Source organism: Astyanax mexicanus, chromosome 4 (genome assembly GCF_023375975.1).
Source record: "Astyanax mexicanus isolate ESR-SI-001 chromosome 4, AstMex3_surface, whole genome shotgun sequence".
Lineage (NCBI taxonomy): Eukaryota > Metazoa > Chordata > Actinopteri > Characiformes > Acestrorhamphidae > Astyanax > Astyanax mexicanus.
In genome coordinates this window covers 55,551,038-55,570,968 of record NC_064411.1, presented here as the reverse complement: position 1 = coordinate 55,570,968, position 19,931 = coordinate 55,551,038, and the positions used below count along the sequence as shown (strand labels likewise).

General features: G+C 33.5%; 1 protein-coding gene across 1 annotated transcript; it reads right to left on the bottom strand.

Moving 5' to 3' along the window:
* Window positions 1–200: 200 nt before the first annotated feature.
* Window positions 201–19,107, bottom strand: dmbx1a (diencephalon/mesencephalon homeobox 1a). Its single transcript, XM_007235448.4, has 5 exons — window positions 18,882–19,107; window positions 10,086–10,251; window positions 7,802–7,980; window positions 5,568–5,964; window positions 201–4,587 (listed from the first exon to the last, which is right to left on the bottom strand). The coding sequence occupies exons 2-5, from the start codon at window positions 10,237–10,239 to the stop codon at window positions 4,166–4,168; spliced, it is 1,152 nt and encodes a 383-aa protein (XP_007235510.2). The 5' UTR covers window positions 10,240–10,251; window positions 18,882–19,107; the 3' UTR covers window positions 201–4,165.
* Window positions 19,108–19,931: the final 824 nt, after the last annotated feature.

Below are 19,931 nucleotides of genomic sequence, written 5' to 3'. Positions count from 1 at the left end.
CGTTAGCATTGTTAGCATCGTTAGCATTGTTAGCTTTATTATTTTTTTTTTACAGCATTTTGCATATTCAAACCCAATAAAGCACAGATAGAAGTTGGACAGAACTGTATACCTAGAGGTTCTATTAAAATTCGTCATTTTAACATTCAAACAATGATAAAGAACAAACTAAAACCTATAAAATTAGCTTTTAATTTAGCATTTAATATTTTAGTTTTACTGAATTAGACTTGTATATAGTTATAATTGACAAATTACCTTGACTTTGCTCTAAGCTGCACTTTAGGGAGCGTGCGAAAAATACCAGTAAAAAAACAAAAATGGATTAAAAAAAAACTATAAAAATACTGTAAAATATGTGTGTATGTGTACTTTTTTTATTTAGATTTTACCATTGGTTGCTTGATTCGACATCATGAAGTTACGTCACGTTGTTGAAGTTAAACAAAATGTAATAATTTATTTTTCACTCGATTTTTTAGGATTTTGTTTGAATATTTTTCTTACGGTCCCTAGAGAGTCTTGAAGTGTTTTGTAGCTACAGTTTGGCGTCAAATTAAACTATTAAACTATATGCAAAAACAAATAATGACTTGGTAATACGTCGTTCTACGCCAACTGGCTAAAAAAAAAAACAATCTTCTAACCAATCGTAGCCGGAGGAACGGATCTGCCTTACAGGAAGCACTTTAGGGAGCGTAGGAAAAATACCAGCAAAAAACAAGAATGGATAAAAAAAAAATAAAAATACTGTAAAATATGTGTGTATGTGTACTTTTTTTTTCTTTAGATTTTACCATTGGTTGATTGATTCGACATCATCAAGTTACATTTTGTTAAAGTTAAACAAAATGTAAGAGTAGATATGTTTGTTACTCGATTTTTTAGGATTTTGCTAGGATATTTTTCCTACGGTCCCTAGAGAGTCTTGAAGTGTTTTAAAGTGTTTTGTAGCTAAGGTTTGGTGTCAAATTAAACTATTAAACTATACGCAAAAACGAATAATGACATGATAAATATGTCATTCTACGCTAACTGGCTAAAACCAAACAAAAAAACAATCTTCCAACCAATCGTAGCCAGACTGAGGAACAAAGCTGCCTTACAGGAAGCACTTTAGGGAGCGTGGGAAAAATACCAGCAAAAAACAAAAATGGATAAAAAAAAAACTATAAAAATACTGTAAAAGATGTGTGTACTTTTTTTTATTTATTTTACAATGGGTTAATTGATTAGACATTATTAAGTTACATTTTGTTAAAGTTAAACAAAATGTAAGAGTAGATATGTTTGTTACTCGATTTGTAAGGATATTTTTCCTACGGTCCCTAAAGAGTCTAAGAGTCTTGAAGTGTTTTGAAGCTACGGTTTGGTGTCAAATGAAACTATTAAACTATACACAAAAAGAATAATGACGTGGTAACCCAATCTTCTAACCAATTGTAGCCCAGATGTAGGTGGTACGAAGTGAGTGGCCTAGAACACAAAGCCCAAAAGACTAGTTGTTGTTCTTGAACGAGGTAGCCATCCCTAATTCCGGCATTGTAGGGATGGTAAAGACTTTTAGAATAAAAATAGTGTTCCAATTAAAAATTCCCACTTAAACTTCTCAAAATTCTGATTATAAATGGAATGCAGCATTATTTCCAACCCAATTTCCATCTTTAGCATCTATTAGCAGCGTTTTCTCTCTCGTTTCTCGAGCTTGCGCTCATGTTCTTTCCCCCTCGGAGCATTTGATATACAGCAATCTCAAATGATATGCGCGGTCTATAATTGCATTTCTTCCTCATCCCAAGGCTAAATGTAATTAAAAGCCCAGCTTCTCAGCGAGTATGTAGGCCCGGTCCCTCAAATCACTTTCTCATTACCCCAGCTGTTCTCGGTTTTATCGCCGGCCATTAAACAGGTAAATGAGTCAGGTTTAATTAAGCAATCTGCTGTTACAAGGCGGGGATTTACATTTTTACGTATATATATGGAGTTATGCAACGAGTCATTTGCGCGCTAGGCTAATTGAATTAGAACGGTGTACAGACTGCCTCAGTGCATGCAAGGCACTAAGCTCTTCTATTATAATAATTATTATTATTTTTATTATTATTAAAAAGTGCTACATTCAAACAGGTGAGCCCATTTAAGATGGACCAGTGTGAGAAACAGTGAGTATCAGTGTTAATGAGACGATCAATGGGGAAGACAGTCATTTGTGTTTCGTTTGTTGCACTTATTGTACCTTTTTTCGAGACGAAATAAAAATATATTGCAGTAGTGAAGAAGGTGATGCACTGTGTGTTTTGGGAATGTTCATAATATTCACTCCAGAAATCATCAACAAAGACAGAAAAGACAGAAAATACAACAACGTACAAGATTACTCAAAGCCAATCTGTTCTGGCAGCCAAAATATATGCAGTTTTTGTATTTGTATTTTTCAGAAGCCGGAACCAATACAGCTGATTCCGATTGGTATGCGAGGTTGATAGAGTTGGAAGAAATTGAGAAGATTGATGGGGTCCAAACTGTAAAAGACATTTTTTGAGTACTCCTAACTCAATTTCTTTAAGTTCTGTATCTCACTTGTGGTCAACAATACATATTGGGTTGAGTCTCAAAAAAATGTTTACGTTAATATTATTTGGAATCTCAGTGAAACATTCCTATCTTATTGAGTGCTACCCAGTCTGGATAAATGGTTAAAAACTAGTATTTGAGTTTAATATAAGGAACCAATCGGCTACATTGATTGATAAGATGGATTTTTTTTGTTGATTGATTAAATGGTTAGATGCAAATGTTTGGGAACCCTTCTGAAACAGACAGTTAGACAGTTGTGCCACCCTAGATCTTGTGAAGCCATGCCCAAATTTAACTTTTCATCCAAAAAAAAGAACGAAAAGTTAAAGTTACTCAGAACTGTGCCTTTATACAGTGTAATTTCACAGCTTTTGAGTGGCCCTACGGTCTAACTGCTGCTTAGAGTATAAAGAGAGAGGAGATTATAAGTTCAATGAAGTTCTAGCGAGGCCTCAACTGTCTATTGGAGTTGCAGCCTACAGGTTGGAATAAACAGTAAATAAATTAAGGAGGAGGAGCCAAAAACTAAACATCTTGCATGATATTTAATCAGGCTCAACTCAATTAGTTGGTTTCCTAGGCAAGGTTTAAACCTAGTCTTAGACTACATACTGTTCATATCCCAATATGCATGGTTGAGAACCCAATAGTGTAATTTTACATCTGTTGGGTGGCCCTACAGTCTAACTGCTGCCTACCCAATATGTATTGTTGAGAACCCAATGGTGTAATTTTACAGCTCATGGGTGGCCCTATGATCTAACTTCTGCCTTTGAAAAATCGTCGCTGTCCAATGAAAAACACTTATCTCCATTTTTGTAGATTTTTAGTTTACTACATAATTTGAACAGACAAACTGTCCCTTACACTGTACCAATTTCTTGATGAACAGACCAATAAAAACTCTTCAAAATGACTGAAAATGTAATAAACTCATTTCAGATTGACTTCCATTGAAAGTTTACTTCTCTCTCCTGTAAAGATGCTGTTTTGGAAACAAGTGTTTTTTTATTCGACAGCGACCATAAGTATTGTTGAGGACCCAATAGTGTAATTTTATAGCTCATGGGTGGCCCTACAGTCTAACTGCTGCCAACCCGAATATGTATTGTTGAGAAGACTGAGAGCCATAAGTAAAATGTTAGCTAAGTTATGAGAACTTTTGACTAAAACAAGTTGGGTTAAATCAAAAAACGTCATTGTACATAATTTTAAGTTGGTCTGACTGAAGGTTTACAGTGTGTAGGGGGTTGTTGAGGATGTGAATGTGGGGGTCTAACTGCTGCCAACCCAATATGTATTGTTGAGAACCCAATAGTGTCATTTTAAAGCTCATGGGTGGCCCTACAGTCTAACTGCAGCCAATCCAGTAAGTATTGCTGAGAAGACTGAGAGCCATAAGTAAACTTTTAGATAAGTTATGAGAACTTTTGACCAAGACAAGTTGAGTTAACCCAAAAAACATCATTGTACATAATTTTAAGTGGGTCTGACTGAAGGTTTACAGTGTGTAGGGGGTTGTTGAGGATGTGGATGAGGGGGGTAGCTCCCTTTTTGTTCAGGCAGTTCTCGTTTGTTGGGGTGAGTCTCAGTTGGGCAGTGTATCCAGCCCCAGCGAGGCGGCATGCTGCTTGGCCCGGAGGCGGAGGTTCTCGATGCTGGTGGTTTTGCTGTTGTGGTTGGGCAGGCCGGCCGAGGCCTGGAGCAGGGGGCTGTTCCACACCTGCTGGGCGTGGTGAGACAGGGACTGGTAGTAGGACTGGCAGGGCAGCGAGCCCAGCGGCGCCGGCATGTTGACGTTCATGCCCAGGTAGGGGATGGAGGAGGGGGCGGCCATGTCGAAGGAGGGGTAGTGCACCAGGTTGTTGGTGGCGGCCATGTGCTGGCGGAACTGCTCCTGTAACCGGAAGAGGCTGAGGGGGGAGGAGGAGTACGAGTGGCTCTGGGAAACTCCGCTAACGGCGGCGGACGAAGACGACGACGCGATCGCTGGGGAGCCGAGAGGAGAATCTGGAAGGAAGCAGAAATGTGGATGGTTAGTTATTGTGCTTCATTGATCCAGTTTACCAAGGAGTTTTGGTAAACTGTTGGAATTTAAATCCAAATTCAGATTGATTTTTAAAAGTATGGACTCTCAAAAACCACAGGAAATCATTTGGAAGTGGTTCGAAATTATTTGTACAGATGCATCTCAGCCTGGAAGCTCTAGAGATTCAAATCAAATCAAATCAAATTGCGTGTCGTTTGTGGCACTCACAATGCAACAGACAACAACCTCATAAAAGTGTGTGATTCCTGAAAAGTGACAAAATCTTGTGACAAAATCCAAGAAAATTGACAGACGTGGTACCATTGGTTCGTGTTTTTATTTATCTGCACCAGAGTGACCTACAGGGGTTGGACAATGAAACTGAAACACCTGGTTTTAGAGCACAATAATTGATTGTGGTGACGGACAGTTCTGGTGGAAACAGGAGAGTTGAGGTGCACATTGAATTCTGCGTGATTTGATCAGCCGTGGTTTTATGTTTTTTGGATACAATCCGGGTTAGCACCCGAACATCCCTTTCAGACAGCTTCCTCTTACAGCGTCCACAGTTAATCCTGTTGGATGTGGTTGGACCTTCTTGGTGGTATGCTGACATTACCCTGGATACCGTGACTCTTGATGCATCACAAAGACTTGCTGTCTTGGTCACAGATGCTCCAGCAAGACGTGCACCAACAATTTGTCCTCTTTTGAACTCTGGTATGTCTCCCATAATGTTGTGTGCATTGCAATATTTAGAGCAGAACTGTGCTCTTACCCTGATAATTGAACCTTTACACTTTTACTGCTCTTACTGGTGCAATGTGCAATTAATGAAGATTGACCACCAGGCTGCTAAAATGATGACAGGTGTTTCAGTTTTATTGTCCAACCCCTGCATGAAGCAATGGATGCAACTTGTGCTGTTTTCACACCTACTATTGTAGGGTTGGAAGCTCACCTGGTTTAGGGCTGAGGCGCTTGCAGGTGGGGGAGAGTGCTCCAGGCTGCATTTTCTCTGGCTTCATCTGGTCTCTGTGGGGCTTCAGCTCCTCCTCGCGGTCGGTGGCGTTGTCCTCGGTGGCGGATTCGCTGCCGGACTGTTCGGCCGAGGTGACGTTCAGCTCCACGCTGAGCTCCGACGCCAGAGCGTGCTGAGGACCCTCCACCTCGGCTGAAGAAGAGGAGGAGGAGGAAGGGGGCAGGGGGTTCTCCAGGCCGAGGCTGGGCGGGGTTTCGTTTTTCTCCCCGGTTGCGACCGACCCGTCGGGCGAGCTCTCCTTCTGCTTCTGTAGCTGCTCTTTCTGCAGGCTGCGCTGCTTCTTACGGAACTTCGCCCGGCGGTTCTTAAACCAAACCTGGTGTTGAAAGGGTTACATCATTAGCATCAATATCAGTATTATCATAATTTTATTTTACATTTTTAATCTCCCAATTTTCTCCCCAATTGTCACCAGTGATGCCACAAGACAGGACTTGTGTTCTAATACATCAGCTCACAGACGCAGCCTTGTGCTGATCCACATCACCCTAGGAGTGAGGAGGGGAAAGAAAGAGCGCCATCTACTCTACCCACCCAGAGAGAGCAAGGCCAATTGTGCTCTCGCTGGGCTCTGGCAGCTGATGGCAAGCTGCATGACTGGGATTCGAACCAGCGATCTTCCGATCATGGTGGAAGCTCTTATATATACGGTGTTTTGGATGCATCATTTGGAAGTATCATTGTTGTCCTGTTTGTCCACTTTTTTTGTCCGTTTTTAACTTATTGACAATGTGAATCTGGCCATTATTCTTATAATATATATAAATTAATTCTATCAAAAGTTTGGACAACTTTTTTATTCAGTGTTTTTTTTATTATCTCTGTGTTTAATTTATTAGGTTCATGTAGCTTTAATTGTAGCCTTCAATATAAAATGTACAATGTAAGAAATCACAAAAAGAAAGAAACTTTGAAACATTGAGTGAATGAGAGAGAGAGTGCTGCTGTATAATTGTATACAGCTCTGGAAAAAAATGAGAGAGCACTTAAAAATTGAGTTTCTTTGATTTTACCAAATTGAAAACCTCTGGAATATAATCAAGAGGAAGATGGATGATCACAAACCATCAAACCACCAAACTGAACTGCTTGCATTTTAGCACCAGGAGTAAAGCAGCATAAAGTTATCCAAAAGCAGTGTGTAAGACTGGTGGAGGAGAACATGATGCCAAGATGCATGAAAACTGTGATTAAAAACCACCAGGGTTATTGCACCAAATATTGATTGTTTTCTTTGCATTATTTGAGGTCTGAAAGCTCTGCATCTTTTTTTTTGTTATTTCAGCCATTTCTCATTTTCTGCAAATGCTCTAAATGACAATATTGTTATTTGGAATTTTGGAGAAATGTTGTCTGTGGTTTACAAAATAAAACAACAATGTTCATTTTACTCAAACATAAACCTTTAAATTGTAAAATCAGAGAAATTGTTTTCCAGAGCTGTATATATAGTCCGTTTCATCATGAAAACCTCTTGTCGCATCTTATTGCACACTGACAAAAATGGGACCTTTAAAGGAGAATTCCCTTCAATTACCTTTGTTCAATGGAAGTCTATGCAGTTTTGTTTTTCATTTAAATATTATTTATTGTTCTTATAATTAATTCCAAGCTTTTTGGAGAGCACTTCTATTGGTCCATTTAATGGACAAAAAGTTAACTTCACAAAGGACGCAAATTATTAAAACCTTTGCAACTTTATATGAAAGTCTATGTAAAAGAGTAAAATTGTTAAATGTAATTTCAGATTTTGAAGCATTTCTATTGGTCTGTTAATCATGAAATTTAAACCCACTAATAAAATGTCAAAAAAGTAAAACACAAAAAACAGGGTTATTCCACCAAATATTGATTATTTCTGAACTCTTAAAAATTTATGAATATGAACTTGGTTTTTCGCATTATTTGAGGTCTGAAAGTTCTGCATCTTTTTTGTTATTTCATTGGTTTCTCATTTTCTATATAAAATAAATGCTCTAAATGACAATATTTATTAGAGAAACCAGAGAAACTGTTTCAGAAACTACGGATCCATGTCCAGAACATTTGTAGGTAATTAATTAAATTACATAAAACCGGAGAAGAAACAAAATCGGGGAAAAAAATCTAAACTGAATTTAAACGCGCGTGCACACTATTTCCAAAGCTCTCACCTGCACGCGCGCCTCGGGCAGGTTCGTGCACATGGCCAGGCGCTCGCGCATCACCACATCCGGATAGTGGGTCTTCTGAAAGGTCTTCTCCAGCGCCTCGAGCTGCTGCGCGGTGAAGGCGGTGCGGCTCCGCCGCTGCTTCCGGTGCTGAGATCCATAGCGCGCCTCCAGGATTATATCTAACACACAGAACATCGCGAGCGTGCGTGAAGATTAATCTGCGTGTGTTAAAATCATCACGTGTTACATTGATTAAATTACCGATCAACGAATAAGTGCATTAATTGAACATATAAAAAAATGTACACGAATACCTAAATAAATAAAACGAGTTTTAAAGTGAAACTAGAAAAGAGAGAGAGAGAGAAAAAAACAGATGAATGGATTTAAGAAAGAGAAAGAGAGAGCACAAAATAAGAGACAAATAAAAATGGAATCGAAATGAAAGAGAGTCAAGGATAGAAAGAAAGAAAGAAAGAAATACAAACCATCGGGAAATAATGGGATAAAAGAAATAAAAGGTTGAAACAAATAAAACCAAACGAGCCTATAACAGTAAGATATGAGATAAAAGAAAGAGAGAACGAAATAAGAGAAAAATAAGAATATTAAATTGAAATGAAAAAAGGTAAGAATATATTATAGTCTCATATTTTGAGGAAAAAAGGAATACAATAAATAAATGAATAAAAACATCGGGAAATAATGGGATAAGAGAAATAAAAGATAGAAACAAATAAAACCGAACGCACCAATAACAGTAAGATATAATATAAAAGAAGACAGAGAGAGAACGAAATAAGAGAGATTGTAAGAGAAAAATAATTAGAAATGAGAATGAAATTAAATGGATTAAAAGGAATTGAATAAGAAAAAACATGGAGAGAGGGAGGAAGGAATTAAATGATAAATAAGACAGGATAAAGAAAAGAAAGAGATAGATAAATAAAGACGAGAAAAAACTGTAAGATGATAAATAAGTGATTATAAGAGAGTGAACAATAAAATGAGGACAAGAACAAGAAAAAGGTAGAGCACTGAGAAAGAGAAAAGGAGAGAACAGAAAGGCAAAATGAGATGGAGATAATGAAAAAGAGACAAAGATAATGAAATAAAGAGAGGGAAAGTGAGATCAAGAGAGAGAGATAATTACAGTAAGATATAAAATAAAAGAAGGTTCAAACGAAATATGAGAAAATGTAAGAAAAAATTATTAGACATGAGAATAAAATTAAATAGCTAAAACAGAGAAACTGAGTAAGAAAAAGAGGGAGTATCGAGAGGGAAAGAGAAAAAAAGAAACGAGAGAGAGAGGGGGAGACAATAAAAAAGAGAATATGAGAAAAAATGGAGAAAAGAAAGAGAAAAGTAAAATGAGAAACAAAACAAAAAAACAGAGGATGAGAAAATAAAGAGAGAATTAGAGCAGTGCAAATAGAAGAAAACTAGTTGGATTAAAAAGTGAGACAAAACAGAAATAGAATAAAAAAGAGATGTAAGAGAGAGGGAGAGATGGAGAATTGAGAAAAGACAAAGAAGAAGAAAGAGGCAAAAATAATGAAATCCAGACACAGAGAGTAAGATAATGTAAGTGAAAATTACAGCCAGAGATAATGAGAGAGAAAATGAGAAAGTAAGACAATGTGTGAGAATCATGTACGAGATAATGTATAAGATAATGAGATAATGTAAGAGATAGTGTAAGAGATAATGTGAGAGCTAATGAGGGATAATGTGTGAGATAATGACATAATGTAAGAGATGATAAAAAAGAAATAATGAGAATTCTGAGATAATGAAAAAGAGAGATAATGTGAGACATAAAAGAGAAATAATGAGAATGTTGAGATAATGAAAGAGAAAAAATGAGAATGTTGAGATAATGAAAGAGAGGGAATGTATGAGATAATGCAAGATATAATGAAAGAGAGAGATAATGTGAGAGATAATGAAAGAGAGATAATGAGATAATCTGGGAGATAACATGAGAGATAATGAAAGAGAGATAAACAAGCGAAAATAAGATAATGTGAGACACTGACCCCGGCTGTTAGAGATAATGTGAGAGATAATGTTTGAAATAATGCTAGCAATAATGAGATAATTTGAGAGATAGCGTTAGAGAAAAGGAGATAATGTGAGATATAATGAGATAACATGAGAGACAATGTAAGACCCCTGCTGTTAGAGATAATGTGAGACATAATGTGAGATATAATGAGATAATGTGAGAGATAAGGAGATCACCTAAGAGATAATGTAAGACACTGACCGCTGCTCTTACCTGCCAGTCTCTCGGCGAGTGTGAGGGCGTGGACGGAGGGCCGGTAGTCGGCGGTGTGCTGCGCCTGCTGCGCCGCCTGCTGGTGGAGGTTATACATGGCGCTGAGGGAGTTCATGGCATGCAGCGAGTACCCGTTCACCCCGTAGTGCTGCATGATCGCCACCTGCTGCACAACCAGCGCAATAACAGCACATACTGATCAATAACTGCCCCTGTACTGCCCCCCTGTACCCCCTGCTGCCCACCCACAGTACTGCCCCGCCTCCTTTTACATCCAGTCTAATTATAAAATAAATAAATATAATTATAACTGTGTAGCAGTGAGTGTGCATGTCATTTCACACTCTTCACTAATTTAAGGATATTCATTAAGTGCTCATTATCTCACCCTGTCCAGCTCATTAAACACGTAAATGATCCTAATTGGCGCAATTAAATTCCCTTTATCTGATTGGACGCGTGAATTAAATCAATTAGTGAAACTAATCCTGCACGGAAACGCTGCGTTCTAACGAGTCCCTAATGAGGGACATCCAGCTCAATTACAGCATAATCAGCAATAATCACCATTTAATCACCATGCGCATTTAAATCGCCATTAATAACACTCTGTGTTATTAATGGCGACTGTGATTTATTAGAAATCAATAGAAATGTATTGAACAGAAATGCATGTATAGAAATGTATGCATCAATACGGTGCATTAGGAGAGTTTACTGCAGGTTACTGAGCTGAAATATATTATTCATATAATCCTTATATTTTTTATATATATGTGTATTATATTAATATAATTTATATTTGTTTGTTTTATAGTATATTTATTTTATAATGTATAATTCATTTTATATTTCTGCTGCTAAGCAAAAAAAAGACCAGATATACTGTTATTATTAGATTTTATTATTCATTAAAAGTTTTTTTCTGATTTTAGCTTAAGTAATGATTTTATTTTTAAATAAACATATTAATGAATGATTAATGATCTAAAGATAGCTTAAATAATACTGTAAATATTTGAAATATATAGATATAAAAATAATGCATTTAGATTATTGCAGTTTAATTTTTTAGAACAAAAAATATTTATCACTAAAATGAAAAATATATAATTTGATTGTTAATATAGTATATTATATTGTCTTGGTTTACACAGATATTGTCTTAAATTCTTGGTTCTTAAATGTTAAGAGATTAAGATAAGACTCCATTACTAATATCATTATTTTTATTATTTTTATTATTTTAACTGTAATTAATTTTTAGTATTATTATTCTTATTACAATTATATATATATATATATATATATATATATATATTTGCTATACTGTTATTTGTTTATCTTGTTTACATTATTACACTATAATAATTTCTCATACTTTTTTTCTCCTGACTGTTATAATTACTAATATTAATAGTATATTACAATATATAATAAAAATACATGATTAGCAATATTAGTATTAATAATGTATTTATTGCATTTGTTTTCATCATCACTGTGTAAAGTGATGTATAATGCAGTGTATTAATAATAAATTACAATACAATGTAAAACAATGCTACTACTTTTGTTATTATTATTATTAATTAATGTATTAAATTAATTTAATATGTTTTACACACACACACACATACTTAAACACACACACACACACACCCTGTTTAAGTGGCTGCTATAGTTATCAGCATTAGGGGAGGGTGATGTGTGTTAACATGTTAACAGGCCGTGTGAGCTGAGCAGCAGCGTGTGTGTGTGTAAAGTAAGTGTGTAGAGCTAAAGGGGGTGGTTGGGGGAGTGGGTGGGGGGGGGGGTAGTTGGGCAGTTTAAATGCCCCCCCGCGGTTCCCACTCCCACCCTATTAACTGGGAGCAGTGGCTGATGGATGTGATCACAGGCCAGCGGGGACTGGTTTTAATTCGCTGGGACAGAAGGTGCTTTGCTAAACATTTACTTTTTCCCTCCCCCGAAGGTCTCCAGCTGAATGGGCCAGTGCCCCCCCTGCCACCCCCCCCCCTAACTGCCCCCCCTGGTAACCCCGCCTCTCTAGTGCCCCCGGGGCTCTTCTGGCTGAGATGTATGGCTTCTCCGAGGGTAAAAATATGCATGTTTGGATCCCCATTTGGGTCCTTCCGTCTTAATGGAAGTGCAAATAGGTTTCGACTGAGGAGGCGCCCATTTATCATCTCTGCCGATCACACACACACATATATATATATGCACACACACATATATATACACACACACTCCATACACCGACTCTATACACACACTCTCTGTCTGTGTATATTTTACTACAACTTTGATACACTTCAGATATTATAGTCCCTGATTATGTGGATTCCATGCATATTACATATACCAATATTACATATACCACTATATACTGTATGTATGTGTTTATATATATATATATATATATATATATATATATATATATATATATATATATATATATATATATATATATATATATATATGTGTGTGTGACAATTTATAGTGTGTTCAAATTTCATGATTAATAAACCAATAGATTCTACAATTCTACTATTGAAGTTTTAAGAGGTTTAAAGAAGTATATTGAAGTAAATATATATAAATATATATTTCAGGATATAATTATAAGACATAAGGCATTGATTTTATAATGGCATTCCGACACACTACATTTGTGTCTGAGAGAATTCGACTGTTGTGTTAAATTTTTATGTTGAATGTTGAATGGGCCAATAGAAATGCTCAAAAATATATATTTTTATATAGGCTTCCATTGAAAGACACAAAGGTTTTAATACGTTTTTTTTTTTTGCCTTCCCTTGTAAAGTTAAAATGTTGTATATGTATATATAATAAGAAATAATATTAAAAAATGACATAAAAAATACATTGACTTCCGTTGAACAAAGGTAATTGAAGGAAATTCTCCTGTAAAGTTACCATTTTGTCTAATGAATGGGCCAACAGAAGTGCTCTCCAAAGGACTTGGAATTAAATGATTAAAATGAATACAATATACATAGACTTCCATTGAATGATAAAGAGATATAAAGTTACCATTTTTGTCAGTGTACGTAATAATATGTGATAAGAGGTTTTCATGATATGTGGGTGTTTCCACACTTTTGGGACAAACTATAAATATATAAAACATTCTTGGATAATTCTAAAACATAAACTATTTATTTTGTATTTGCATTTCAGACTATATTTGTCTGTAAGTGAATTTGGCCAGTGTGTTAATTTTCATGTTGAATGGGCCAATAGGACATGCGCAGTAATTATATTTAACAATTATATAACAATACTATTTTACATTGACCTCCATATAAAGTTATGGAGGTTTTAATAAGTCTTTTGCGTTCTTCTGTAAAGTTACCATTTTGTCATCTAGAAGTCATCTCCCAAGTATTTGGAATTAAATATATTAATAATAAAAAAATAAAAAAAAAAATATATATATATGTGCAAGAAGATGCGATAAGAGGTTTCCACAATTTTGAGACATTCTGTAAATGTGTGTGTGTGTGTGTGTGTGTGTGTATGTGTGTATATATATATTGCTTATTTTTTAAAGTAAGCCTTGATCATAACATTCCAGGATATCAGTATAAGACATAAGGTATATTTATTTTCTATTGTGTATTTGTGTGTGAGAGAATTTGGCAGGTGTGTTCATTTTCATGTTGGCCAATAGAAATGCTCCAAAATGACCTTATTTTACATAGGAAGTCTTTTGCATTCTTCTTTGAAGTTACCATTTTGTCTAACGAATGAACCAGTAGAAGTGCTCTATAAATGACTTCAATTTAAAAAAATTACTAATTAGTTAATAACATTAACATAGACTTACATTGAAGGAAGGTTTTTAAATTCTTGTGTAAAGTTATCATTTTTGTCAGTGTGTGCAATAAGATGCGATAAGAGGTTTTCATGATGTATTGACATTTGAGTGTAACAGAATTCGGCAGTTGTGTTAAATTTTCATGATGAATGGGCCAATAGAAATTCTCCAAAATGACTTTTTTTAATGGTATTATTTAACATAGACTTCCATTGAAAGATACAAATGTAATCACACGTCTTTTGCGTTCTTCTGTAAAGTTACCATTTTGTTTAATGAATGGACCAATAGGAGTGCTCCAAATGACATTAATTAAATATATAATTAATACAATTTACATAGACTTCCATTGATTTAACTTCCATTTTAAAATCTCCCGTAAAGTGACCATTTTTTTCTATGTGCAACTTTGAAACTCCTTTCATAGAGTAACTGTATTATTGTCCAGCATAATAATCTGCATATGACTGTTTCCATATGTATTTATATGTAAACTGAAGTGAGTTTTTACAAAATGTTAATATATAGTATTTTATTCAGTGCTTCTTTTTTCTATATATGTAAGGAAGAATTATCAGAGGGGCATTACTGACAGTTCTCCAGTGATGCTCCAGTGATGCTCCTCCTCCAGTTTATCGGTCCCTGTCCTGTATCTCCTGATGGAGATGCTGGATGGACCAGTTCAGAACCGCAGAACTTCAGTAGTTTTAGAACTTTTCTACTTCTGGAAGTTTACTGCAGATGTTTCAATAAAGACTTTAGTTAAAACATATATATTAGTACATATATTGTCTCCTATATGTCCAATATATCTTTAAAAAAGAAGAGAGATAAAAGCTTCTTAACTTTTAGTGGAAGTCATTGTAAAATGAGTTTATTTTAGGTCTTTTTTGCGAATTTCTATTGGTCCGTTCATTAAGAAATTTTGAAACAGCGTAAAGGACAATTTGTGTATTCAAATTATGTAGTAAACAAAAAATCGTCAAAAATTGGTTTTGATTGGACAATGACGATATGCATTAATGATGCATTGAAATGAACATTCGACAAAATAAAAATAAGTTTTATTATTTTGCTGCTTTTCCTAAATAAATAGCCCAAATATTTGCTTGGTTTTTGAGACATAATAATGAAGCACAGTGTTGATATTGTATTAAATCTATATTTTTTTATTTAGTTTTTTTTAAAGCTTTTATTTGGCTGAATAATTTTGGTTGCCAGATATTCACTGCTTCTCTTGTGTGTGATAGTGTGTGTGCGTGTACGCGTGTCCATTTACAATTTTTAACATAACATATATTGCCCCCAAATCTAATGATAAATGGACTAATAGAAATGCCCCTATACGACTTGTAATACAGTTTTTTTTTACATATGTTTTAAGAAGCTTTTCACATTTTTCTGTAAAGGTACAATTTTGTCCAAAGAAAAAAAAGACAGAAATGCTCCTAAATGACTTTGTAATAATATTTATATATATATTTTACATTGCTTTTTATTGAAAGCTACTGACAATGTTTTTCCTTTAGGGACATATTTATCATCTATCACACACATATATATATAGTTAAATCACCATGCAAAGCTTTTATTCCCCATTTATTACAGCTTATTACATAAAAAAATATATTAGCATTGAGTAGAATAAGTAAAATTTAGACTCATGAAGAAAGTGAGTCTGTTTTCTTTTCTGATTATTTATATTTATATACTAAATAAACTTAATATATATATATTTATATACGAAATAAACTTAACATGTTTGTAACATGCTGTTGTAAGGAGGTACTTTTGTTTTTTGCTATATTTAACTTTTTGTTGAATATCAAGCAATATGTGGAATAATTTACATGCTTATATCAATTTAAACTGTGTAAAAAAATATATATATAACTATATATAATTTTAGAACAGTACAAACAGAAGTGTGTATAGGTTTAAGGGAGGAAATACATATTATTTATAATATATACAAATGTAAATAATATAATTCTATAATATACATTACAGGACAGTCTCCTATATTATATATATATATATATATATATATATATATTGGTATAAATGGGACAGACTGGCGCAGTTTGGGGTGTGTTGTGTGTTTTTGCCACAGGGGTCAAACGGATCATCAGCACAAAGAGCAGCTTATTTTTAATTTGTTAATAGTGTGTTTCACACCTATTGTCATCCATTCATCCGCCCTGTTACTGCTGCAGGGCACAGCGCCCGGGTGTGTGTGTGTGTGTGTGTGTGTGTGTGTGCGTGCGGAGTGTGTGTGAGGGAGAGAGAGAGTGTGTGTGCGCGAGTGTGTGCGAGTGTGTGTTTGGGAGACACTTCATGGTTCAGTTATTAAAACATCATTATGTACGGCAGTGAATGATGAAGCTCCCTGTAGAGTTGTGTAGAGTTGCAGTGTGTATAGAGTTCCTCTATAGAGTTTAATGTAGAATTTCCTTAAGATCTTTAATGATGCATAATGTAGAGAGATTTTTTAGTTCACATTAGATTACTCAAAACAATGAAAATTATTATTATAACATGGAAGAAAATGTATTTTTTATATATTGCAAGGGTGGAATTATTTCAAATTCGTAAATAAGCATTAACTCACATGTATTTAACTTTTTATACAATGCACCATTAAGTATGTCTATAATATAGTGATTATAATTAATTGTCTGTTTTTTTTCCTCTTTTTTTCTATTGACAACCTTTAAGCTTTGGAGTCTTTTTATATATATTTATACAAACTGTATTGCACAATTAGAAACAAGATTTCTTATTACTATTATCTTATTCTGCACTGTTGCGGTTCAGGTTTTACTCAAAACTGCATTTACAGCATTGTTTGCATTTAACTGTATCCATACATGTATGTACCAATATATATTTAATATATATTTAATATATACTAATGTCATCTCATATCTCTAAAACAGTAACTTAACATGAGACAATACACAATTAACTGTATCCATACATCTATGTACCAATATATATATATTTATTGTATTCTAATGTCATCTCATATCCATTAATAATTTCTATAATATAGTGTTTATATTAAATTATATATATATATATTTTTATACAGAGATCGTTAAAAGTTCTATGTATATTTCTTTATATATTGATTACCTTTAAGCTTTGAAGTATTTTTATATATTTTTATAGAATCTGCATTGCACAATTTGAAATAAGACTTATTATTATTTATTATCTTATTCTGCACTGTTCCGGTTCAGGTTTTACACAGCATTGTTTATATTTACTCATTTTTATGAGTGCACATTAGATCACAAAAATCAAAGTTTTTACTAAACATGGTATACAATTAGAACGGACTGTACGCAATTAACTGCATCATACATGTATGTACCAGTATATATATATATATATATTTAATATATATTAATGTCATCTCATATCTCTAAAACAGCAACTTTACAGGAGACAGTAAGCATGTATAACTGTTTCCATACGTGTATGTACCAATTAATATATTTATTATATATTAATGCCATCACATATCTCTAAAACAGCAACTTTACAGGAGAAGGAAAAATACGTCTTAAGTTTCAATGCAAGTCAAAGTAAGGCAATTTAATTGAAACTTATTTTGGAGCACTTCTATTGGTGCATTCATTATAAAACTTTAGGAAAATATACAGAACAGCTGGCGGATTTACATTATGACAAAAAGCAAAAAACAGCAAAATTTGAGAATTAAACTATATTTATATACATTTATACGTAATATATGTATTATTATTATAAACGTTATCCATTCTGATTCCTTTTTTTCTATTTATTATTATCCTACCTGACTCTTACCTCACTCTTATATGTATTATATGATTAGAATTTAAAAAGTATTTATTAATTTACTTTAATTTTGTCCTTTTAAACAAACACTTTTTTTTTAGCAAAATCCTTATTACAGAAACATATATAATAAAATTTGTCTTTCTCGTTCTTGTTCTTTCTTTTCTTCTCTTATCAAACAAACGTTTCATTCATTTTTACTTTCATTCATTAATTATTTCAACTTTAATAAATAATCTAGATGAAATTATGAAATTGCAATATATACAGATTATTAAAAAGACATATTTATCTGTCTCAGTTAATTGATTAATTATATATTTCATATTACCTAATTAAAAACTAATCTAGATTAGAATTCAGATTTAAACCATCAAGTTCAATTTTTAAGATTATCCTCTTATGTAGACTTTAAAAAATCACTAGTTTTAGTTTGTTTTAATATATTTATAATATATTGCTATATCATATATTATTAACGGCTTATTATAACTTTATTACAACTTTTTTAACACTGTTATTAATTGTTTAGTTTAAAGAAAGTATGTTTTTTTTCTAGTTTAAACCACATTATAAACCTGTTTTTAGCTAAAATCAATTGATTAATTAACTTTTTTTAACTTTTAGTATTTAAGCCAAATTGAGTGTTTTAAGTATAAAATTCACAAGCTTTTAATAATACTGTTATTGAGCAGAGTTAGAAAAGCTGATCATGTTGATTGATTATATAAATAAAGTGAATGAAGATATTTTATCATTTTTAAGTAAATTATGTATTATATATATTATATATATTTTAGATTTTAAAAGTTTACCTTGCAGCCTTTTTCTTTTTACTGCAATATATATATATATAATATATATATATATATATATAATATTATATATAATAATATAATATAAAAGTTGAATAATAGAAAATAATGCGTACAGAAAATATATGTAAAATATGTGTAATATATATTTTTAAGAATATAATATAATTAATACAGTACTGTACATATTCTTTTTATTTACATGTTAATGCTACAATGCATTGACACCATTATATGACATCCAATATATATGCAATATAAATTAAATATATATTTTATATATAAGTGTGTATAAAAAAAGTTCATTCTTACCTCTCTTTATTTCAGTGCGTCCAGTTATTAACAATCTTCCCGATTCTTCTCTATTTATTATAAACTACGTCCACATCCAGTCGCCCCATCCAGGTGTGTGTGAGCGCGAGAGTGTGTGTGTGTATATATGTGTGTGTGTGTGTGTGTGTTAGTTCAGTGTGTGTCCAGCTCAGCTCCTCTCCAAAGCTCCTCTGTGCCCGGCTGCCATCAACACACACACACACACTCTTTAGGAGGGTTATAAAGAGCCCGGCCGCTCCCGGGCTCAGCGTGTGATTGGTCCTCAGAGCTGTCAATCAAACCCCGGTCACCTCCCCTCCCTCCCCCTCTGTGTGTCTTTAGCTCTGGTCTGATTGTGCACTTAAGGGTCGTATAGAGATTCACTGAAAACTCAAAAACAACACGAACAGGAGTGTGTGTATAGATTTACGAGAGGAAACACACTTAATTACATGTTTATAACATGTTTATAACATGTTTATAACATGCTGTTGTGAGGAGGTGCTTTTGTTTTTTAGTGTATTTCACTGGTTTTGTTGAATATTAACTAATATTTGAAATAATGTACGTGCTTATATCAATAAACTTCAGAATAGCACAATAGGGTTAAAGGAGGAAACACACATATTTATAACATGTTTATAACATATTATAATGCTGTTAATTAAACATTTGTGAGAAGATACTGGTGTTTTTTTTTACTGTATTTTCACTTCAGAACAGCACAAATAGAAGTGTTTATAGGTTTAATGGAGGAAACACTCATAATAACACATTTACAACATGCTTATAACATGTTAATATGCTGTTAATTAAATTGTGAGTAAATACAGATGTTTTATTGAATAATAATAAGTCATTTGTGGAATAATTTAATTGCTTACATCAATTTAAACTATGCTATAAAGATAAAAAAATGTTTTTTATAAAAATAAATTAAAACATCTTGAACTGTGATGTAATATCGTAAAATGACAAATGATCAGCAAATAATTACTTAAAAATATATGATTAAAACATTCTATAAATACTGGAAAAAGCAGTAATTTA

What these genes read in the sequence shown, in the direction of transcription:
- dmbx1a (XM_007235448.4), bottom strand. Translation starts at nt 10,239, where the DNA reads ATGCAGCACTACGGGGTGAACGGGTACTCGCTGCATGCCATGAACTCC. An exon ending in ACTCGCCGAGAGACTGGCAG is followed by an intron (nt 7,981 to 10,085) that starts GTAAGAGCAGCG and finishes TCTGTGTGTTAG; the next exon opens with ATATAATCCTGGAGGCGCGC. An exon ending in GCGCCTCAGCCCTAAACCAG is followed by an intron (nt 4,588 to 5,567) that starts GTGAGCTTCCAA and finishes GCTTCCTTCCAG; the next exon opens with ATTCTCCTCTCGGCTCCCCA.